The sequence below is a fragment of the Oryctolagus cuniculus genome, chromosome 7 (genome assembly GCF_964237555.1).
Source record: "Oryctolagus cuniculus chromosome 7, mOryCun1.1, whole genome shotgun sequence".
Classification (NCBI taxonomy): Eukaryota; Metazoa; Chordata; class Mammalia; order Lagomorpha; family Leporidae; genus Oryctolagus; species Oryctolagus cuniculus.
Genome location: NC_091438.1, coordinates 152,833,880 through 152,857,162, shown reverse-complemented (window position 1 = coordinate 152,857,162; position 23,283 = coordinate 152,833,880). Strand labels below are relative to the sequence as shown.

General features: G+C 66.7%; 1 protein-coding gene across 2 annotated transcripts; it reads right to left on the bottom strand.

Annotated features, from left to right (window-relative positions):
• Positions 1 to 2,568: 2,568 nt before the first annotated feature.
• RCC2 (regulator of chromosome condensation 2) lies at positions 2,569 to 22,529 on the bottom strand. 2 transcript variants are annotated; one of them, XM_051841999.2, is made up of 14 exons: positions 22,505 to 22,529; positions 21,161 to 21,274; positions 20,210 to 20,499; positions 16,460 to 16,553; positions 13,654 to 13,797; positions 12,018 to 12,149; positions 11,641 to 11,729; positions 9,985 to 10,099; positions 7,718 to 7,884; positions 6,951 to 7,131; positions 5,729 to 5,834; positions 5,215 to 5,287; positions 4,801 to 4,878; positions 2,569 to 4,342 (listed from the first exon to the last, which is right to left on the bottom strand). In XM_051841999.2, exons 3-14 carry the CDS (start codon positions 20,489 to 20,491, stop codon positions 4,238 to 4,240), a joined length of 1,566 nt encoding a protein of 521 aa, XP_051697959.1. In that variant the 5' UTR covers positions 20,492 to 20,499; positions 21,161 to 21,274; positions 22,505 to 22,529; the 3' UTR covers positions 2,569 to 4,237. The 2 variants fall into 2 exon arrangements, with proteins under 2 accessions (XP_051697959.1, XP_069933142.1); XM_070077041.1 differs by lacking the exons at positions 21,161 to 21,274; positions 22,505 to 22,529 and adding an exon at positions 20,854 to 20,872.
• Positions 22,530 to 23,283: the final 754 nt, after the last annotated feature.

The window sequence follows — 23,283 nt, the reverse complement described above, 5'->3', positions numbered from 1 at the left end:
TCCCAATGCACTTTGGCTTGGTGGCCTCTGTTTTGGGGCAGGGGCGAGTGTGTGCGGGTGGTCCTTGGTGAGGGCCAGCTTGGGTGGAGGTGCCACCCCTTCTTCCTGCCCCTTCCCCTCCCCCCTGCCTGCAACCCCCCCCCCCATCTTCAGAGGGGGGAGTGGACGGATGCAATCTTCCAAATGCTTCTGACTGGAGCCGGATGGGACAGCCCAGGTCGGAGAGGGCCACCCTGGCATCTGGGGCCAGCTGGAGGGGCCAGGCCCGGTGGGCGGCTGGCCTCAGCAAGGACAACCCTGGGCTGATGCTCACGGGGGCTGAAGCGCCCAGTCCAGGGCTCAGAGCCGCCTGACTGCTTCTGGCCAGTTGCCTGTGTTAGGGGCACCCTCCAGTGGGCAAGGTGGGCCCGAGAAGGCCACTGGCTGCCTGGTCCCCATTCCTCAGCAAGTTGGAGGCGGAGCTGGGCCCGGGGCCGGCCTGTGTTACAGCTATAGAATGGGCTCGGGTCTTCCCAGGGTGCCAGAATGGGGGCATCAGTGTCCTCGGTGTGGGGTGGCCATTGGACGCTGAATCCTGTGCCACCCGCTCTCTCAGCCTTCCCCGCCCTCAGTCAGGTGTGGTTCACCCAGGGTCACACAGCTAGGACCGCAGAGCTGGGACCCCAAGACGGAGCTCTGCCCACTGCTCTTGGGTGGGTCACGGCAGACAGGGCGGGGACGGGGTGGGGATGGCGGCCTGTTCTGGATGAGCTGCCCCGGGTCTCGCACGTGGGCCCCGGCCCCAGCGCTTTACAGGCAGCCTCTGCCACTGTGTGTGGGGAGCCTCGGGGTTCAGGGTCCGCACTGGCTGGGCTGACACAGAACAGGCCTCGGGACCCAACGCGAGGGGACAGGTCAGCGGATGGCGTCCTGCAGTTCCTGCGTGGGTTCTTGCAGTAGGGGGTGGGTTCTGGATCCAAGGGGGGAACCCACCAATGGTGGCCGTTCCCTCCCCTCCTACCTCCACCAGGGCCGCTAGGGAGCCCCATTCCGCCCTCATCCAGGAAGCGTTACCCCTGGGCACCTGCTGGATGCCCGTCAGCACACACCTGTGGTGGACTGGGGGTTGTGGAAGCCGTCCGGGCCGCACCCCCCAGGTTGTGGGCGTCTAGTGGCCAGTGCCAAGGTGGGGCAGCCGTCAGGAGTCCGACAGCTCTGTGCGTCCCCGCAGCGCGAGGGCATAAGGCAGCGGCCAGGGCTCGGGACGCTGCTGCTCCCGAGTGCCCAGGAGGCTCCCCCGTGCTGCCCACGCCCCGTGGGTGCCTCCTGCTGGGCTGAGCACGCGGCCCTGGGAAGCCAGCTCCGCCAAGGCCGAGCACACTGCTGGGGATGCAGGTGCCTGGGGGCCCAGGGTGGGGGCGGGCAGCTGGGGCTCCGCAGACCCCAGGCCTCCCACGTGTTCCCACCACGGCCCCCTCCAGTTCTTGATGGACCAAGGGTGGTAGGCTTAGTTAAGGTGCCCCTCGGGACTCCCAACATTCCCGATGGGAGTGCCTTGCTCACGGCCTAGCTCTCTGGATCCCAGCGCCCTCCAGGGCACACCTGGGAGGCAGCAGTGGTGGCCCAGGCAGCCGGGTTCCTGGCTCCGGCCCAGTCCAGCCGGAGCCATTCTGGGCACTTGGAGTGACCCAGCAGGTGGGACTGGGGTCTGTCACTCTCCCTGCCTCTCGAACATCTAATGAGACTGCTGCTGCCTCCTCCCACCTTCCCTGGGCCCTGGCTGCTGAGGGACGGGAGGCCCTCCTGGTGCCGCCGCGCTCCTGGTACCATGGACCTGTGGCCTTCAGGTCCCCGTCCTTACAACATGGCAGGGGGCTGGGACAGGACCCCCCACCCCCCGGCTGCCACCCATCCTGTGGACACCGCCCACCTGGGGGCCCCAGGGCAGGGGTGACAAAGGCAGGGACCCCAGCGCACGGCAGCCAATGCCATCAGCACCCGGTGATGTCCAGGACCTGTGCCAGACACCGCTGGCTGCAGGTGGCCACGACCTATACGATGCCCCAGTCTGGAACCCTGCAGTGGGGCCCAGGAGAAGCCTGGGAGCCATGCTGTGGGAAGGGACCGGCTCCTGCCCTGTGAACCCAGCACTGGTGCCTGCTGCCCCCTGGTGGCTGCTTGGCCACACTGCACACAAGGAGCAGCCAACGCCAAACACCGGGTGGAGCTGGACCAGGTATGAACACAGGGTCTTCAAAAAGTTCCTGCAGAGATTTCCAAGATTTTACACCAAAGCATGTGGGCCTTTTCATCCCACTTTCCCCGAAACCTTTCCAAGCCCCCGGCACGTGCCTCGGCCCCCAACTCCTGTCAGTCCCGGATGTCCCCACCCCGTGGCACCTTCCAAGCCAGGCAGCTGAGGCACTGGCGGCCCCTGCCACCCACTCCCCAGCACGGTCCAGGCCCGGGCGCTCCCTGCAGCGGTCCCCTGCCGACAGCCCTTTCTGTGGGTGCCGGGGCCCACGTTCCGCTTGAACACAGCAGGTGCCCGTGCTGGGTTCCACCACCAGGGAAACGCGAGAGCCAAGCCCGAGTAAACAATGATGCAGTTTATTTAAAATGTTTACTCCGAGAAATATATATATAAAAAAAAATAAGACAATTACAGCACTAAACCAGGCACCTTCGACCAAGTCCCGCCCTCGCCTCGGCTGCCCTTCCCCCCGATCTGGAAGACTGGTCAGAAGCGGCAGGGGCCCCGGTGCCTCTCCCCGGGAGCGCGGAGGAGGAGCGGGGCGCTGCCAGGGAAGGCGGCGGCAGCTGCAGGTTTGTCTCGCCCGCTCCGAGCTCCAAGCCCAGCTCGGCCCCTGCAACGCTGTGCGCTGGGGCAGAGGCTGCAGCGGGACAAAGAGCAGCCGCCCGAGCCCCAGGCCGGGGAAGACCATCCGGGCAACCCGTCGGGGCCACGTGGACGCGTCAGGTTAGCTGAGCGGGAGCCCGGGGGCTGCGGGGCCGGGACGGCAGTGCTGAGCCCCCTCGCGTCAGCGCCCCACGGGGGCAGCCCCTGCAGGAGGGACTGGGGTGGGAAGACAGGGAGAAAAGCAATGATGACCTAGATCATTTTTGGCATTTGTAACATCGAGACAGCGACAAGTGGTAACAATAGCAAAAAGCCAAACAGTTTTCCAAAGAGCAGTGTTAACTGTCCCAGCCACCCCAGTCTCACGCCAAAGTCCTACCCCGGCCCCCCAAGCACCACGCAACTAAAACTCTAGTTAAAGCACCCAAACCAGTCCGGACCCTCGGCAAACCAGGAGCCCGAGAGGAGGGTTCCGGGAAAGGCACCTCGTCACTCACGTGGCGCGGGGCACGTGACACCGGCGACGGGCCCGGGGCACTTGGTCAGGGGAGGGAGAGGGTGCGGCCGCGCTGTCCGCGGACACGCAGGAGTGGAGGGCCCCGTCCGTCAGCCCGACTATTTGGTACCAGAGGCAAGCACGCGGGACCACAGAGCGCGAGCCGGCAGAGCAGAGACCCCGAGGAGGGTGGCTCCAGCCGGGGGCGGGGACGCGGAGGAAGCACGCGGCGCCGGGGCTGGCGGCAGAGGAGCTGGGGCCGCTCGGCGTCTCTTCAGCGATCGTGGGTGACGCCGAGGCCCTGGCTGCACCGGGGGCCGCCCGGCAGGACCCCCGCGGACACGCACCCCCGCCTCTGCCCACAGTCGCCTGATTTGCATTTGGACCTCTTTTACAGCTAAAGTAGATAAAAATGGCTACACACAGACCCCGAGCCCCCGCCAGGGGGACCCGGCCGATGCTGGGACGCTGGGGGACTGACAGGTAGCCCAGGGGAGGGAGCCGAGCGACCACCAGGGCCCGGAGCCGTTGGGGACAAGGGACAGCCGTTCTGGGAGAAGGGCAGTCGGTCTCCCCCGCAGGTCACAATGCTAATTACAGCTGGGAGAGAAGAAGAAACTTACAAAACAAACTAGCGAAATGAAAGCCCAGACTGCAGTGGCTGCCCCGCCGCGGGAGTGGCAGGTAGATGGGAGCAGGTGCAGGTGTTTTAATTCGACATGAGGGGGACCACTTGGGAAAGCCTACAGAAAAAGGTCGTCAACGTGGGATCGCTTAGAAAACGGAACCTCGGGGAGCCTAACAATAATGCACCTGCGCCGACTCTCGCTTTCCCGTCGCTCGTCCGGTCTTCCCGTCCCAGTGCACGTGGAGTGACCGCTGCCGCGAGGGGGCGCCGCCCCTCAGAGGGTCCGGGGGTTGTACTCGGGCAGCTTCCTCAGCTTCTCCTTCTCCGTCTCGGCCTCGTCTCTCGCGATCACCAAGGAGTGTGAGTAGCCCATGGCCACCTGCGGGACAAGGCAGGCCGGGTCCAAGGGTGCACTTCCCTGTGAGGGCGTCCTGGAGCTTGGGGTGGCTGAGCCCGTGGCCCAGGGACGGGGCTACGCTCAGCTCCCGCCTGGCCCAGCCCGCACCGGTGGGGCCATCTGGGGTAGATCTGGCTTTCCTTCTAACTCTGCCTTCAAATACATGAAATAAATCTTTAAAACAGTGCGTCAGCCCCCTTACTGAAAACAGCCAGGGTCATTGTGATCCACACCCCCACCCCCACCACAGGCCGTCCAGGCTGCGGCTGGAACAGCAGCTGGGGGAACCCAGCGCCCTGGCGGGACCCTGGTGTATGTCGCGAGGACAGGCTGGCCGGGACCCCTCTGCACTTCCCTCTTGCTGAGGGCGTGACCCATCAGTGCCTTGGCGAGGCGGCGGGAAGCCGGCCGAGCAGCTGCTGGATCGCAGGCGCCCTCACCTGTTCTGAGAAGATGCCGTCCAGCGTCTTCACCTCCTGGGCCGCGGTGGACGACTTGGGCTTGTGGTCCCCATAGCCCTGCGAAGGCAGAGGAGGCGCTCACCGAAACGGGGACCCACGGGGCCACGCCTCTGGGCGGCCGGCCGGTGAGCGCCAGCGTTCACCCCCAGGCGAGCTCGGGAGCCCAGCAGGCTCCTGGCACCGGTGAGGACCTCGGGGTGACAGACACCACGGTGCTGGCGCTCACCCCGCTCCCCACACCCCTGCAGCAGCAGGCCCAGTGGAGGGCCTGGCCCCTTCCCGGGGGGCGTGGTCCCAGAGCACCTGACTTGACCCCTCCGGGCTGCCTGCAGGGAGCTGCCGAGCTCACACCCCCACCCCTGTGGCCCCACAGCCCCGCCTCCCGGGGCTCACCAGCTCCCCAAAGGTGGGCGACGGCCCCCAGCTGATGGTGCTCTCGTCCGCGGCCACGATGATGCTGCTCTTCCTGGGGGGGCAGAGGCCATCATCGCGGACACCCCGGCATCTCCCACCCCCCACCCCCCCCGCAGGGCCAGGCCTCGCTGCCCTCCCACCCCACGGAGACGCGTTTCCATGGAGCACAGGTGACTGAGGGGCCCCACCGCCTCCCTGCCCGGGGTCTGAGGGCTCTCAGAGCCACGAGGCCCCCTCCACCCCGGCCGTGGACTAAGGCACCCACCGAGTGTGGCAGCCACACGGCTGTCCTCCTCCACGCTTAGGGGTCTCCACCTCTCCCCGCCATGTGCCCAGCTGGGAGTCTGAACCGGCGGCCAGCCCGCACCCCCAGCCCCGCTCGCCCTCTCCAGAGGCCTTCCCAGTGACACCCCGGCCGTCCGCTCCCCTGCGCCCCCACCCGGAGTCCCGCGGTCACAGGCCAGGCGCCCTCCCCTGTGCGTCCCTCACCTACCCACAGGCCAGGCTGCGGATCCTCCAGCCACACAGGTCCTGGACTGCCTTCGGGTACATGGTGGACTCGCGGGAGGTGTTGGTGGCGCCCCAGAAAAACAGCCCGCCTGCGGGGAGGCAAACGTGATCCCACCGTGACCCGCGCCCCAGGAGCTGAAGCCCAGCCTCTGGCAGCGCCTGCGTGGGAGGCACGGGAGTGGCACGAGTGGGCGCCGTGCGTAGCCACTGGGGATTGGGCTGCTGCCGGGGTGCAGCGGGCTGGGCCGGGCCTGTGACACCCCCAGCCCACATCAGAGTGGCAGTGGGGTACAGCGGACTCAGCTGGGCCTGTGACGCCCCCAGCCCACATCGAGTGGCAGTGGGGTACAGCGGGCTCAGCTGGGCCCGTGACGCCCCCAGCCCACATCAGAGTGGCAGTGGGGTACAGCGGGCTCAGCTGGGCCTGTGACGCCCCCAGCCCACAGAGTGCCCGCGGGGTACAGCAGGCTCAGGTGGGCCTGTGACGCCCCCAGCCCACATCAGAGTGGCAGTGGGGTACAGCGGGCTCAGCTGGGCCTGTGACGCCCCCAGCCCACATCAGAGTGGCAGTGGGGTACAGCGGGCTCAGCTGGGCCTGTGACGCCCCCAGCCCACATCAGAGTGGCAGTGGGGTACAGCGGGCTCAGCTGGGCCTGTGACGCCCCCAGCCCACATCAGAGTGGCAGTGGGGTACAGCGGGCTCAGCTGGGCCTGTGACGCCCCCAGCCCACAGAGTGCCCGCGGGGTACAGCGGGCTCAGCTGGGCCTGTGACGCCCCCAGCCCACAGAGTGCCCGCGGGGTACAGCAGGCTCAGCTGGGCCTGTGAACCCCCACCCCACATCAGAGTGCCCGCGGGGTACAGTGGGCTCAGCTGGGCCTGTGACGCCCCCAGCCCACGGAGTGCCGGCTGGAATCCTGGCTGCTCTGCTTCCGACCCAGCTCCCTGCTGATGCGCTCGCGAGAGCAGAGAGGGATGGCCCCAGTCCTCGGGACCCTGATTCAGCCTGGCGGAGCCCCAGCCGCTGCGGCCACTTGTCCTCTCTCTTCCTGCCACAATGCCTTTCCAATTAAAAAAAAAAAAAAAACCCGACAGCACCACCAGTGGGATGAAGCGAGCGAGGGCTCAGGACCCCGGGACAGGACGGTGGCCACGTGGTTCCCATGGAAACACTGAGCCCGGGGCCGGGCGGGGACGAGCACTGACCCACTTCGCTGACGGCGAAGGAGCAGGTGTAGCCGGCGTAGATCTGCGAGGCCCCGCGGCCGGGGAAGTCGAACAGCTTCACCAGGCGGGGCACCATCTCGTCCTTCTGCTCCGCGTGGCCCAGCCGCCCATAGCCACCGAAGCCCCAGGAGAAGACGCGCTTCTGGGAGTCCAGCACCAGCTGCAGGGAGAGGAGACACGAGGGTGGCACACACGGGCCTCCGGCAAGGGGGCCTGGCAATGGGAGGAGGGGAGTCCCTGTCTGGAGTGGAGAGCCTGGCACAGCAGATGGCAAAGGAGGCTTTGTGGTGCAGATGAGCCAGCCCCTGTGACGCTGGCATCCCATACGGGCGCCAGTTCGAGTCCCGGCTGCTCCACTTCCAACCCACCCACCTGCTGATGGCCTGGGAAGGCAGCGGACGACGGCCCGAGTGCTGGGGCCCCCGCGCCCACAGGGGAGACCCGGATGGAGCTCCTGGCTTCAGCCTGGCCCAGACTCAGCTGCTGTCGGCTATTAGCAAACAGACCAGCAGGTGGCAGACGCGTGTCTCGATTCAACAAAGGAATCACTTACAACACATCTTTTCTCAAGGCCTTTGCTTCGCGTCTGACAACTCAGTAGGCGGAAGTCATGGGGGACAGTGACAGGGAGTGACCCTGGGGCCACCTGACAGGCCCCTGAGGACGGCAGAAGGCAGGTGGCCCCTGAGCAGAACTGCGCCCCGCGCCCGCCCCGCCGGTCTGTAGGAGAGGTGGCGGCGTCTCACCGTGTGGTTCGCGCCACAGGCCACGTCCCGCACCACCACGTTCGGCACCGGCAGGATCTGCCCGTCTTTGGTCTTCTCAATGAAGATGGCCACTCGCCGGGGCACCAGCTCGCAATCGTACTCGATCCGCTGCGCCCGGGCAATGAACTTCCCGTCCGAGTTGTGTCCTGCGGTGACCGCAGAAGCCGCCATCAGCAGCAGCACCCCCAGCCCCGGGGGCCTGCGGGACGCCGGGCACAGCCAAGGCTGCTGCCAAGGCACCTTCCTCCTCCCGCCGAGGCCCGCCCCACGGGTGCAGCCCCGGACCCAGTTTGCTGGTCGAGACCAGCGACTGTTTTGGAAACGGCCCAGCACAGCCAGGACGCGCCGCTGTGCACTCCTCCCACTGTCCACCCTCAGACGGACACAGCGGGGCCACCGTCATGGCTGCCTGTGCCTCCAATGGCCCCATCAGCCTGTCGGTTCTAGGACCAGCCCGCGGTACCAGGGAAGCTACCCTGGACTCTGGCTGGCCCCTCCCTGCAAGCTACCCACACAACACACAACCGGTCTCCAGAGCGCGGGTCTACACCACGTACCCAGAACCACAGCTGCAACCAGCAGGAGACCCCTAGGCAGGTTCCTCACATTCTTCCCCCAAGGGATCTGCCAGGACCACCCCCATCCCCCACCGCAGACCTGCTGTCCCCTGGGACATGTCTGGCCATTACAGGTGGGGGGCGTGGCCTTCAGTCTAGGGTAAGACATCACCCCCCACACACCCCCATCAGAGTGCCTTGGTCCAAGACTGGGCTCCAGACTCCCGATGACTAGGCTCCTCCCACCTACATGGGCTGTGCCTGGACTAAGTTCCGAACTAGGACCCCAGCCCCTGGCTACTGCAGGTGTTTGGGGAAGAGTCCTCTCCCTTAAATTAAAAAAAAGGTGGGGGGGACCAGCATCATGGCGCCGTGCATTAAGCCACAGCTTGCCACCAGCAGTCCTCTTGGGACTGCAGGCTGGAGTCCCGGCCGCCCCACCTCCGACCCAGCTTCCTGCTCGCGCGTGTGTTAGATGCGCCCGTGTGGGAGGCCACAATGCGGCTCCCCGCTCCCGCCTCTGCCTGGCCCAGCCTCTGCAGACATTTATTTAGGGAGTGGCTGAGCGAGGGGAAGCTCTGTCTGCACTTCGCGGGGTGGGGGGGGTGGGGGAATCTGAGGATGCCACACCCCTTCAAGGCTGAAGCCAAGGCCAGCACCGCTGAGCGCCGCGCTGTCTCCCTAGAAGTAGCTGTTACCCTGAGCTCCTCTGCACCAGGTCTCAGGCATGCAGCCGGCTCGGGAGGCCCCGGCCAGGCACCCAGGGCGGGCAGGGGTGGCCAGGCCTCCAAGGCACCGGCTTCCTTCCCCTCCTCAAAGGAGCAGCACCCAGGGGCCGGCACTGTGGCGTAGCGGGTAAGGCCTCCCCCCGTGGTGCCGGCATCCCATACGGACAGCAGTTCAAGTCTCGGCTGCCCCACTTCCCACCCAGCTCTGCTGGGGCCCAAGTGCTGGGGCCCCTGCACTCGGTGGGAGATCCGGAAGAAGCCCCCGATCGGCCCAGCTCCTGCCGCTGTGACCCAGTGGATGGAAGGCCTCCCCGTCTCTCCCTGTCTGTAGCTCTCTCTTAAATAAATGAGAACAAAAAACAAAAAGTACGCAAAGCCCAGGACGAGGCCGCGCCGCGAGCAGCCGACCCTGCGGGTCCCCGGGCCTGCGGCCCAGATGTGGGTCCGCGGTCTGCAGGGGACGCAGACGCCCACTTCTGGCGGCTGGTGGGGGCGTGGCCATGGAAAGGCAGGCACCCCAGGGTGTGCGCAGCGGCTCTGACTGAGGCGAATTTAGCCTCCAAGTCCCCGGTCTGCCGGGAGTCGCCGCGGGTGCTATTTATACCAGGGCCATCTGCCTGCTGACGGCCGCGGGGCCAGCAGAGGGCGCCCACGCGCCACCGCCCGGGCCTCCCGGAAGAGCAGGGACAGTCGGGACAGAGGACGGACGGATGGATGATGGACACTGGACGGACGGACGCTGGGGCGGGTGAGAAAGGAAATGGAGCCCGGAGGGAGGGCGGCGGGCGCTCCACCCAGGCCGCGGTGCTCGGGACACCCCAATCCTGGCCGATTTTTCCGCCTCTCATCAAAGGCCACTGTCCATGTGACACAGCGCGCTGGCCTGACCGGCTCACAGCTGAGATGGTTTTACAGAGCACCCGGCCCGAGACCCTGACAAAGCTTTAACAGACTTCCGTACCCAGCTGACCGTATTCGGGGCACCCAAAGGAATACAGGTTTCCTTTGCAGTCCGTGATCATGCTGAACTCGGCCCCGCAGGCCATCTTGGTGATCGGCTGGCCATTGTACATTATCTGCAAAGACAGGACAGCCGGTCAGACACCCCAGGCAGCAGGTGAGACGCCTCTCAGGGCAACGCTGCAGAGCTCAGGAGACGCCCCCGCCTGTGTTCAAAGGTAACCACGGCCATCTCTGTACCCCAACAGTGCCCGGCAGGGCGCCTCCCACACCCAGTGCTCAGCGAATGCGGAATCCCACGACGGGCCTGGGGGCAAGGGTCAAACGGACCAGAATCGGCACCTGACCCCCCACCCTCACCGAAGCTGCCAGCCCCCCTTAAAATGACAAGGCTTTGTCAGCAGCGTCATCGGCCACCAGGTACAGCGAACCCCTTCCCACCCTCTGCCGGACGAGGGCTTCTCAGTTAGTCTTTATCTGACCCTAGCCAAAGGGCACAGGGCCATGATTCACCCCTTACTGGAGAGGTGAACAAGAAACAGGCCGGCCTGTGCTTGGGTTCGAGTCCTGGCTCTGCCCGCCTCCAGCTTCCTGCTAGTGCGCACCCGGGAGGCAGCAGGCTGACGGCTGAAGCAGCTGGGTCTCCGCCAGCGCCGGGGGACCCGGATGGAGCGGCCAGCTCCTGCTGACCCAGAGTCACCGGGCACTTGGGGAGGAGCCCAGCACACGGCAGCTCTGTCTCTGCCTCTCAAACGATAAAACAAAAACAAAAACCAAATGAAAGAAGAAGAGCTTGAGAGGGGCGCGCAGTGCGGTGCGGGTTAGGCTGCGGTCTGACGCGGGCATCCCGTGGGGCATCCCATGGGGCGCCGGCTGCGGTCCCGGCTGCTCCACTTCCGATCGGCTCCCTGCTCACACGCCTGGGAAAGCAGCTGAGCACGGCCCGAGTCCTGGCCCTGCGCCCACTGCGAGACCCGGATGCCATCTCAGGCCCTGGCTCTGGCCTGGCCCAGCCCCAGGGGCTGCGGCCATTTGGGGAGTGATCGCTAACTCCGCCTTTCAAATGAATAAATCTTTAAAAAAAAAAATTCAAAATCCAGAGCGTAGAAGGCGGCAGCCAAGGCAGCTGGGAAGCTGTCTGATAACGAACCGGGGAAACCGCGCCAACCCACGAGCCGGGACGGCCACGGCCTCGGCAGCGCTGGAGACGGGGAGCGCGGACCCCGGGCCCGAGTCCCCCGAGGCCCAGATGAGCCCGGCCACTGCAGGGGTCCTCTCAGATCGCAGAACCCGAGCCCCCCCCTGCCCCGCTCAGGCACTGAGCACGCCCGGCCTCGAGCAGCTGAACCCCACTCCTCCCCCGACTCCCGGCGTCTTAGCAACAAGCGCCTGCCACCTGGTGGGTGACCTCAGCCAAGGTCAGGCGACACACCCACGGCATTCGTCAATGTGAGCCCCTGAACCCGGAAACAGAAGGTGGTCCCAGGACACTTTCCAGCTTGACCACAAACTCAACCCGTTCCGAAGACTACACCACGTGACCCCCACTGAGCGCATCGCAGCCCTCCCTGCGCTGGGGACAAGGACAGAGCCCGAGGTCGGGCGAGACACAAGTCCACGGCCGGCACCCAAGCCGGGGGCGGGGGCGGTCAGTCACCTGCGCGGGGCTCGGGACGGCATCGGTCTGGTTGCCAAGGCCCAGCTGCCCCATCTTGTTCTCTCCGAAGGCAAACACGGAACCCGTCTCTGGAAGGCAAGAACCAAGAGCAAGCGCTCAGCGTCTGCAACACGATCGGGAAGCGAAGGTGTCCGTGATGCCAACAGCCACTTGCCAGACACAATGGAAGTGACAGTGTCCCCAGACGGTGACGCAGGAGCGAAACCATCACACACCAGGACCCAGGGGTGCGGAGAGGGGCAGTGCACAGCCTGGGCCCCGCCGCCGCCGCCGCCGGCTCCCGGAGCTTCTGTCCATCAGCGACCCCACCCTGAGCGCCGAGGGACCGCTGGTTTCCCGCCCCGCCCCCGCCTCACCTGTCAAGGCCAGGGTGTGGTTCCGCCCGCACGCTGCTGACACAATCACTTCGTGGCTCAGACCCTCGATGAGTCGGGGGGCTTCCACTCTCTTGGTGTCACCGTGTCCCAGCTGCCCCTTCTCATTTCGACCTGCAGACCAGCCAGAGGGAAGTGAACGGGCGGCCAGAGCAGCGCCCCCACCCGGGGGGGGACACACCTCACACCCAACGCCGTCAGCAGTGCCTGCCCAGGGAGAAGCAAGGCCCCTCCTGGGGCTCTGAGTCAAGTGAACACTGGTGACCAGGGCAGGCCAGCCCCGAACACGCACCTCCCTGCTGCTGAGCCAGCCCGGCACAGCCCAAGCCCTGTGAAGCCCACACACAGCTGGCACCAGACGCGGGAAGAAGCGGGCAAAGGCGGGCAGGAGCCCGAGACCGGCCTCGCCCACGGAGGGAAGCCACACACCAGACTGGCTCTCGGGGAGATTGGCGGGGACAGGGCTGGACAGACAGAGCAGTCTGGCGCTTTCCACCTGGAGCCAAACACCAGGCAGAGCCACAAGGCCACACCTGGCCACGAGGCGTCAACTGGCCTCGGTGCCTCCCTCGCTGCCCAAACACCACCTTCCGGGCTGGTACCGTGTTGCGGCAGGCGCTGCCCACGCTCATGGTCAAGGGCACGTCTCCCCGAGAGGAGCTGGGGGCAGCACCTGCCTGGCTCTGCCGGCCCGCTGCATGGGCACAGGTGTCAGCCCCTCCCCCGGCACTGGGGCTTAGCGCCACAGACAGCACCGCTCGGCTTCCGGGAGCTCAGCAGACCCGAGGCAGCCCTGCTGTGGGCCCCACCTGCGGGCCATGCACCCCTGCCCGCCCCCGGCCCACCAGGCTCCTCAGAGCCATCGCTAGGCGAGACCAGAAAGGAGGTGTCTGAAGTGGGAACCCGACACGAAAGGCTGCGTTTGGCGCAGGGACACGAGGCAGGGGGCGCACCTCTCGCCAACCGGGAGATGACAAAACCCCGGGCAGCGTCAGCAGCCCCCGACAGCCTGCGAGGGTGAATCTGGGCCAGACACACTGGTTAGCTTTGCTCCAACAGAATTACAAAATTAGCAAAGCGCAGCGAAGACAACAGATGTTCGTCTGTTTGGACTGCGCGACAGCAGCTCATGAGATCGCAAAAACTGGTTCAGACAGACCGAGATACACAGTCACAGGGACCGCAGGTAGCCAGAGGCGGCCAGAGGGCGGGGACACAGGCCAGGCGACCTCAGGTGGCGCCTTGTTCCTGCCTGGAAGCGGGTGGGGACAGGAAGGGGGCGGGGACAGGAAGCCCCCGTAGCCCCCAAGGTGAGCAGAGACAAACTAGGGAAAGCCAACCAGTGCCAGAGAAAGACCAGCGGCTGGGGGAGCACCAGAGCCAGACTAAACGGGTGCCCACGTGCGCTCAGAGGCCCCCGAGGGGAGGGGCCGTGTGACGCCAGCGGCGGGAGCAGAGGTCCATGGCGCAGCGCGGGCGTGTGGGTGGCAGGGTGGGAGACAGCGCCGGGCCCTGAAGAGGTGCTCTAAGAGGAAGCGCGCCAGGCCCCGCAGCCCCCGCCCGGCCTCGGGCGCCGTGCAGGAAGTTCCCGTGGGGACGGCGCCCGCAGGGTACTTACCCCAGCTCCACAGCTTCCCCTCCGTGGTGATGAGGAGGCTGTGCGCGGCGCACGACCCCGAGACCACAGTCCGCACCCGGACCCCCGACAGGCAGCCATACCTGTGGGGCCCCCACAAGTTCTGACCGAGGTTCCGGTAAGCAGCTGCAGAGAAGGAGACGGGCAATCAACTCCCTGGGGGCGGCAGGGACCCGAGACCCCGCCCAGATGTCACCCACGGCAACCACGGCTGGTGAAGAGCCAGGGCCTCCCCCCAACTCCCACCCTCTGTATCCAAGAACAAAGGTGTGGGTGCCCCGAGTTTGGCCTGGCCCGGCACATTCAAGTCTGCCCTTAGTCTCTGTGATACCACCGCAGGCCACCTGCAGCCCTCCCCCAGGAAACACCCCACTGTGTCTGTGGCCTGCGCTGCCAATGCCCCTCCCCCTCCGTTCTCGGGCATCCCAGTAGCTTTGGCCACTTCCTGCCCCCCGCCTTTGCCCACCTGTCCGCATCCCCCTGACTTGCTCTCCTCTCCACACTCAGGTCAAGGGCCCCTCCAGCCCCTCCTCAAGGAAGCCTTCCTGGTCCACGTGCAACTCTGAACTTTGCCCTTGAACCCACGGCCACCCCATGCGCCTGGGACACCCAGCACCTCTGCTTCCCATGCCACGGTCAGCAACCCAAGGGCCAGGCCATTGTCTCCGGCAGCCTGGAACCTCTGGACGCCTCTCACAGTAAGTGCTCAGCACCGGGGCGGTGGGGGAAAGACCCACTCCCCCAAACCCCAAGAATGGACAAGGCCATGGTCAGCTTCACCCAGCTCAACACAGAGCCCTGAGAAGGGCTCGCAGGCCACGGCCACGGCCATGGCCAAGGGTCAGGCTCTGAGCCGGCTCTCAGGAAAGGCGTCCGCCATGGGGTTGCGGCTCATTCAGTGCACTGCAGTGCCCGGCCCGGGCCCGCTCCTCCACTCAAAGGAGACAAGAACACCAGCAACTCCCAGGGAGAAAGCACACTAAAAACCACCGCGAGGCGTTTCTCAGGCCGCAGGTGGAGCCGCCACCTGTGCCAGCTCCCTGCTAACGGCCCAGGAGAGCAGTGGAAGGCGGCCCACGTGCTTGGACCCTGCACCTGCATGGGAGACCCGGCTGAAGCTCCTGGCTTCGTCCTGGCTCCGCTGCAGCCATCTGGGGAGAGAACCAGCAGACGGAAGGTCCCTCGCTCTGGCTCTCCTAACTCTCTCAAACAGGTATCGAACAGGGGAAGAAAAAAAAAAAAAAAAAACTTTTCAAGAGAAACGAAGGCACAGCCATCACGTAAGATGGCAGCTGCGGTAACGGGGACTGGGGCGTGGCAGACACGTGGTCTCGGGGACCCCATGCTGTGGCCACGCTTCGCCATCTTCCAGCCCACCGGGCCCCGGGGAAGAGCGCACAGGTGGGCAGGTGCTCCCTGCTGTGGCTCGGGGACAGCACAGCGGCAGATCACACCCCAGCGGTCGGGGCCGGCCGGGGGATGAACTCCCACGGCCTCCAGGTCACCGGGCTGGTGCGGGGCTCGCCGAGGCATTTTGTCAGCTAATGAGACACTCACGCTGCCATCGCTACTGCTGAGCCGGGTCCAGCGGGCGCTCTGAGCAACGCTCTGCTTCGAGGACAGAGACTGGGTGGTGCAGGCACCACTGGGCAGCGGCCCTCCCTCCGTTCCCTCTACTTACGCCAGCAGAGGTCACCAAGGGCCTAGGGTATTTAAAAATACCTTTATTGAAAAAGTAAAAACTGGGGCCAGTGCTGTGGTATAGTAGGTTAGGCATCTGCCGATGGTGCCAGCATCCCATATGGGCGCTGGTTCGTGTCCCCGGCTGCTCCACTTCCAATCCAGCTCTCTGCTATGGCCTGGGAAAGCAGAAGATGGTCCGAGCGCTTGGGCCCCTGCACCCACGTGGGAGACCAGGAAGAAGCTCCTGGCTCCTGTCCGGATCAGCCCCGGCTGTCGCGGCCACTCGGGAAGGGGCAGCAGATGGAAGGTCTCTCTCATCTCTTGTCCTCTCTGTCCTTCTGCCATTCATTCGACTTCTTCAAAAGAACAAACCGATGCTCTGCGGAGCCAGGCGGAGGCCGGCGGAGGCCAGCAGAGGCCTCCGACACACAGTGCCGGCCAGGGCACCGGCTGCTGTCCCGAGGCCCAAGAGAGGCCACCTGCGGCTCGCACCCGCCTCTCTGCCAGGGCCGCGGTGCTCCTGGGACGGACAGCGTCTCCGCGCCCCTGCTGGAAGGCGCCAGGGCGTACAGCGTGCAAATGCTCTGTTCAGAGTGAAGCCACCCTGGGACTCCTTCCAAACAAAATGCAGAAGCCATAAAACAGGGCGCGGTGCCAGCCGTCACGTCTCTGAGGACAACTGGGGACGAGCAAGCACCTCTCGGGCCCTCTCCGCTGCCTCCCCACCCCCAGACTGTCGCCGTCAGCACAGCAAAGGCACAGGGACCCCGCGCCATCCGCCCCGCCCCGCCTACGACTCCTGGTGTCACCTCACAGGCCCAGCTCCTCGTCATCACCGAGAAACAGCAGGACAGATGAGAAAAGGGGTCAGTGTTTACTTGAAGACGCGAATTGTTTTTCTGTCTCACTTAACGCAACTGGTTTTTTAAAGGCAGAACACCCAGGGAGACCCGCGCAAGACCCGGGCTCAAATCCAGCTGTCACAGGAAGCTGCCCGGCCACTGCGGGCAGGCGCGTGGTCCCACAGCCCTGCTGCCGGGGGCACCAGGACGCCCGGGACCCCCACAGGCAGGAGCATTTGGGGGTTCGGAAACGGTTCTCGTACCTTGCTGCTTAGGCACTTCTTTCCGACCAATCAGGTCCCAGTTGGTTGCCCCAAAAATCAAAAGCTGCCCTTTGCACTTTGACCCTTCAAGTTTCTGGAGAGAGAGGAGGGAAAAGAATTAGGTTAAGGCTGCTTCTAGCTTCCCGAGGCGGTCCAGGGGCATCTGGGCAGAGCCACCCATTGTCGGGGACTCTAGCTGGGAGCTCGGCCCGATCCCCCCCACAAGTCAACACAGGAAACCCCACGAGCCTGTGACGCAGGGCGGTGCTGAAGCTCACTCGCCCGTGGGCTAGGTCCCCTTCCCGGGAGGCTCGGGTATCCCCCTGTGGCCGTCAAACCCGAGGAGCCCCCATCGTCCCTGCACGGCCATTCCAGCTGCCAGCGCTGCAACCCGCTCCCGCCACGCCAGGAGCCTTTCCGCGGGGGAGCAGGCAGCCCACCAGAGGCTGGCGGTCAGCTTCCCCACGCGAGTGGAGGACAAGGGAGCGAGGGACAGCCTGCACAGGTGGCCTTGCACGGGCTCACGCGTCCTCGGGGCCACCGGCTCTGCCAGTGGGAATCTGTGCCGAGGGCAAGGCGGCCGTGGGCACCACCCTAGACACGCTCCTCCTCGGGGCTCAGGCCCGCGCTGGCCAGGGAGTGCAAACCTCTTCTGCTTCCACACCTCACACCATCGTTCCAGGACATGAAAAGGAACCAGGGTGCCTTCTACTTACAGGATCGTCTGACAGGCGACAGGCCAGCTGCAGGCCCGGCCACCCTAGCCCTAGTCCCCGCGCCATGGCCAGGCGGGCCACTCTGGCCCACCGCAGTTCATGCATTCTCGAGACTCCATGTCTTCGCCATCACTGAACCCATTCTCGGGGAACGCTGAGGGCCCAGACCTGCATCACAGGCCACAGAGCAGCCATGGACTCGGCCACATTAACTATTTAGAGAAGGCCGGGCATCGGAGGGCAGCCGTCCCCGCCCTGCCCCCGCCTCCGGTTACTCGCTTTGAGCCAAGTTTCCCCGGGTTATCTCCTTCTTTGCATAGCTGGCAGACGCGACTGCCACGCTCTGCAGGCTGGCAGCTGGTGGGTTCCGTGCAGGTCCCCCTGCGAGAACCCCCTGGGCTCGCTTCCAGACTCAAAGCCAGCAGGCAGCGCCAAGGCCCCGGGGGCGGGGGCCGAGAAGGGCCTGGAATGAAAGGCCACTCCACCACCCTCGCTCAGACAGGGTCCAGGGCGCCTGTGCCCGGCACTCGCTGCTGAGGTCAAACCATCCAACGCGGAGATGCGGTCACCACGGTCCGACCTTGGTGCCACCACACACAGGGCTTTGTGTCCAGGTGGCCTGAGCCCGTCATCGCCTGGAGCCGAGGGGGACTTCCTGAGGTTTCCTGGGTGAGCCTGCTCCAGCCAGCCGGGCACCGGCACGAAAACCCAAGCTTGCTGATCAAAGGTGGCGCGGAGACCCTGGGAGACCCTGGGCAAACGGAGCGCGCTCCAGGGGTGGCGCCGACTCCCACCTCGTCCAAGCTCTGGGCTCCGCTTCGACGGAGGCGACTACTGCTCCGTTCTCCACGCTGCTCACCTGGACTTCCCTCCGCGTCGTGCGCGACGAAGATTTAAGTAACTCACAGTAAAATGCCTGACTCCCAGCACAGCCTCAGTGGGAGACCGCCCAGCGTTCCCAGGCGGATGGAGAGCGATCCTGCCCTCACCGACGGCCTCGGGCTTGCGTTTCCGGGTGAACTCGGAGCCTGCAGCGCGGCCGCGAAGCAGAGAAGCCCCAAGAACAGCCTCCAGGAGGATGGCTGCACTCCGCGTCCCTCGCTGCCTGCCGGGCGGCCGCGGCCCGGATGCAGGCCGCCTCTGGCGTCTGTCCGTTCAGAGGACGGCGGGGACAGAGCCGGTGACGAGACCCGTCCCGCAGACCACTCAGCCAAGCAGCGCGCGGCACTGGTCCTCGGATCACACAGATTTGTCCCAGGGCCCACGGAACCTTAGCAGCCATGCCTGGAGGAGCCATGACGGCCTACGGCCTCAGGGCTCTCGGGTTTTCTAGGGTTCCGCCGAGGCCCCCGCTTCCCAAGGGAGGAGGGCTCAGCCAACTCTGGTGCTGACAAGACCTCGCTACGCCCAGCCCCCAGGCCCTCAGAGCGAGCGGGTCCGTCCATCACTCCCAGCAACCCTGCCCTCTGTGGGCTAAGACTCCCCGGCCAACACGGGTGGCTCTGGAGCAAGTGAGGCCGCAGGCTGGGAGCCCCCCTCTCCCTGCAGCCGGCACCACGGCCAGGCCAGCTCATGCTCGGCAGACAGAGGCAGCCGGCACCACGGCCAGGCCAGCTCATGCTCGGCAGACAGGGGTCCCAGGAACCGGGGGCCAGCAACAAGCAGCAGGAGGCTGGCCCAGGCCCACGGAAGAGGGCAGGCTGCACGGCCCAGGCCTGAGCCACCCGGGAAGGGGGGCCCTGCTGCGGCACAGCAGGTGGAGCCGCCACCTGCAGCACCGGCATCCTGCACTAGCATTCTAGTCTCGGCTGCTTCCGACCCAGCGCCAAGCTCGTGCAGCCGGGAAAGCAGCCGGGCCCTGCCACCCACGTGGGGGACCCGGATGGAGCTGCAGCGCCCAGCCCGGCCGGGCCCAGCCCCTGCGTTGTGGCGGACTGGGGAGTGAACCAGCGGATGAGATTTCTTTCAAAAACAGAACAAAACCAAACCAACTTGGGGTACGGATGTTCTATCGCTGGCTGGACCCCAACCTGCTCCACTGCAGCGCAGTTTAACTCCTGCTGACGGAAATGCACGCGCATGGTTCTGTGACCCGGATCACCGCACGCTCTGGGATCCACATAGAACAGGGCTCAGAGCTCCGGAAGACGCAGTCTCAGAACACGCCGCACGCCCCTGGCCACCCTGGAGACCTGGCGGGCACACCTTCGTCCGCCAGCTGACCGGCCAGCCCCCTCCCGGGGAGGTGCCTGAAACCCTGCACGCCGGCCTCTTCTCCTAGCGGGGAAGGGGCTGCAAAAAGACCGCCCGAACAGTTAACCCTTCAACGGCTGCTGGGGAGCCGACTCTGCACCCCGAGTTCTCCGGGGCCTCCTCTGACGACCCAGTGGAAGCCGGGACCCCCTACTCCTCCCCAAACACACGCTACAGCAAACTCGCAAACACTCTGTGCTGGGGAGGGCGCGGGGTCGGCAGGGGTCTGCGGGCAGGTCCCCGAGCAGGCCACTGCCCTCACGGAGCCAGCCGCGCTGGGCCGGGACGGACGCCCCGGCCGAGCACCCCCCAGCCCCGCGGCGCACCAGGCAGACAAAGCCCGAGCGCCTCGCCGCCGGGGGCTCCCCCGACCTCGCGGGAGGGCGCTCCGGAGCATGCGCCCTCGCGCCCGGCGCGCGGCGGCGGCGGCGCAGGGCCGCACGGGGCATGCGCGGCGGCCGGCAGGCCCCGCCCCCCCGGGGCGCCGGAGCCGCGGCGGCGGGAACCTCAAAGCCCCGGCGGTCTGCGCCGCTCCCCGCTCCCCGCCGCGCGCCGGGGGCGATCGGGGCGGCGGGCCCGGGCGCAGACGAGCGCCGCCGCCCCCGGCCCGGGCCCCGCGCGGACGCCCCGGGGCGGGGGCGGGGCGGGCGGGAGCCGCTCGGCGGCGCCGGGGGCGGGGCCACGACCCCCGCGCGCGCGGGCCGCCCCTCCCCCGCCCGCCCGCCCGCCCGCCCGGGAGCCCGGGGCGCGCGCCCCCCGCCCGCGCCCGCCCCGCACTCACCACGCGCTCCTTGGTGTGCTCGGGCTCCGTGATGACCGCGGCCGCGCCGCCCGCCTTGCCCGCCGCCGCCGGCCGCGCCGCGCGCTTGGCCGCGCCGGGCGCCCCGTCCAGCTCCAGGCCGTCCTCGTCGCCGCTGCTGCCGCCGCCGCTGCTGCTGCTGCAGGGCTCGGGCCGCTCGCGCTTCCTGCCCGCCGCGCCGCCGCGCCGCCGGGGCCCGCCGCGCGCCGTGCCGTTGCCCGAGCTCGGCTCCTCCCAGGCGGCCGCCGCCTTCTTCCTGGGCATGGTCGCGGCTGCGGGGAGACGGGGCCGCGGGCCGCGCCGGTTACGGCCGAGCGCCGGCCCCACTTCCTCCCGGCCCTGCCCGGCGGCCCCCGGGAGACCCCCGCCCCCACCCCGGCCTGCGGCGGCCGCGGGGAGGCCGCGGCGCCCCCGAGACCCCCACCCCCACCCCGGCCCGTCCTCAAGTTCGGCGCGGGCCCACAAAGCACCCCCGACCCCGGGCTCGGGTGCGAGGCGGCCGCGGGGCGCTCGCGCCGCCCCACCTGCTGCTTTTGTCCCCCCCCCGCGCCCCCTCCCCAAAGCCCGCGCTCGGGGGGCGCCCCCGAGACCCCGATTCCGCGCACGGCGGCCGCGGGCCCAGGCACCTGCTCGCGCAGACGGGGGCGACCACTCGCGCGGCCCCCGGCCCGGCCCCCGCGCGCTCGCCCTCGCGGCCTTTTTTTTTTTTTTTTTATCGATTTTGAACAATGGGTTCTCTGTCTGTCTCCGTCAGACCACGTGGGCCCGCCTGGCTTCCCCTTTTTATTCATTCACCCCCACTCCCCCTCCCCCAGGTTGCCTTTTTTTTTTTTTTTTTTTTTTACCTTTTCTCTTAAAAAAAAAAATCCGGAAAAAAAAAAAAAAACTTTCCCAGACCCCGCAAACTGCGCGGCGCGGGCCCGCGGCGCCTACCTGCTGGGGACGCGAGGACGAGCGGCGGCGACGAGGCGGGTCGCAGGCCCGGTGGCAGCCCGCGGCCCCTCGCCGGACAGACTTCGATGTAAATACGAGCTTCCAGGACAAACGCTACAACACAAAACAGAAACACATGTGCGGCCGGCCGCAAGCGAGCGCGCGGCGGGGCGGGCGGCGCGGGGCGCGGGGCGCGCGCGCCCCCTGCCGGCCGGCGGACCGCGCGCCGGGACCCCGGCTCCGGCCCCGCGCCGCCCGCCCCCCGCGCGCACCCCGCACGGGTCACCTCGGGACACCCGCCGGCTCGCCGCGGCCAGCAAGGGACGCGCCCTAATTGAGCGCTCGGAGCGGAGGAGGAAAGCGGTTTGAGTAATTCCCTCCCGCGCCGAGCGAGGCTGCGTTCCGTTCGCCCGTGCGTGTGTCCCGCAAGGTGCTGCGACGCCGTGGGGTGACACGCACGGGCGAACGGACGGGCAGGTGACGGCAGGGCCGCGGGCGCCCTGGAAGCTGGTAAGGTGGACATTCGTCATGGGTGGGGGCGGGTTTTTAACCGAGTTCGCGGGACCTGCGAGCCGCACCGCGCTTAGGTCCCGGGCTGTGAGCGCGGGACCAGGACGGGCGTCCGCTCGCGGGATGAGCACGACTCACCGGCCAAGGGGTGAGCGCAGAATGGCAGCCCGGTGGGGTCCTACCTGGGGAGGAGAGGGGTGGGGGAGCGCGCGCCAGCGCACCCAGCTAGGCCGGGGAGCCACGTGGGGGCTGGGTCAGGGTCGGGACTCGCGGGATCCCCCGGAGAAGAGAGGAAGCTTTGCCGACTCCCAGCTGCGCGGCTGCCCCCACCTCCCCTGGGGCCCCACCCGGCCTCTTCCCCGGCTTCCTGGCTCCCGCCGGAGAAGATGCCTTTTTGGGGAAGACAGAGCCTAAGACGTGCGCGAGTACTGCACGCAGCCAGCCATCGAATCCGGAAGCAGGGCTGGGGGAGGAAGACCGGCGGGGGCTCGGGGGCGTCCGATCCGCCCAGGGCGCGCGCGGGAGAGGAACTTTGGAAACGGGAAATCAAACGGGCACTCCTCCGAGACTGCCGGGAAGGAGAGACCGGGGACGCCAAACCCTGGTGCTTGCTGGTGGAAAGTTAGGGAGAGCCACCCCCCCCCACCACCACCACCAAAGAATCCCGCCCAGATCAGGCATCCCGGCCCCTTCAGGAAGTGGCTTGCCGCTGCTTGTCGGCCCGGGGCGGTTCCGTGCCCGGCACCCTGTGTGGCCCATTAGGAGCGCAGCCGCCTGGTGCGGTGCCTTTAGGTGCCAGCCCGCCCTCCTCCGTTTTCCCCCCTGCCCCATTACCGTGCTTCCTTGCCCGCGTAAAAGACACGTGCGTCAGAGACACTGATGCAATGAGACGCTAATATCACATATCTGATCCTAGGTGTGGCGCCCCCGAAAACTGGTTCTGACGAGGTTGCGCTGCAGCCGGAGAAGCGGCTACAGTACCCGCCCTCCCCCGAACCGGCCCCACTCGCCCGCCCGGTGACAAAAGGATTTTTTTTTTTTTTTAATGTATGCGCTGCTCTTCCCCCGGGGACACAGCCGGGTGACTCCCAGCTGAAATGGGTGTGCAGCAGGCATCCGTCAGTTAGGCGTGGCGCACTGCCACTTATGTAACAAATGCTACCCGGCAAGGTGCGCCGAGCAGAGGAGATGGAAGCCACACGTCCTCCTCTGAAATGCGCTAGCCTGACTCCGGGGCAACTTCCGGGAGGCGGAGTGGTCCTGCCCGGGAATGGAGAGTCCGGCACTTGCAGGCCCCCGTGCTGGGCGCCGTGTTGGCTGTTTTCAAGCGCGGATCCGAGGAAATGTGGGCTCCAAGCACCTGCTGGAGGGCCTCTCTGGTCGTTGGCATACTCCTATCTAACTCGGCCATGGCAAGCCAGGTCTCTTCGTACAGGATGAATTTTCTGTACATGAAAATGAAACCACTCGTCCTGGGAATGATGCTGCTGACCAGTGGGCACTGGATTCCAAAGTCTGCAGGTCCAGCTTAGTTTGGCGAGGATGATATCCCTTCCATCCGGGATGTCCAGCAGGGTACCCACCTGTGGCTACTGAGCACTTGAAAACAGGAC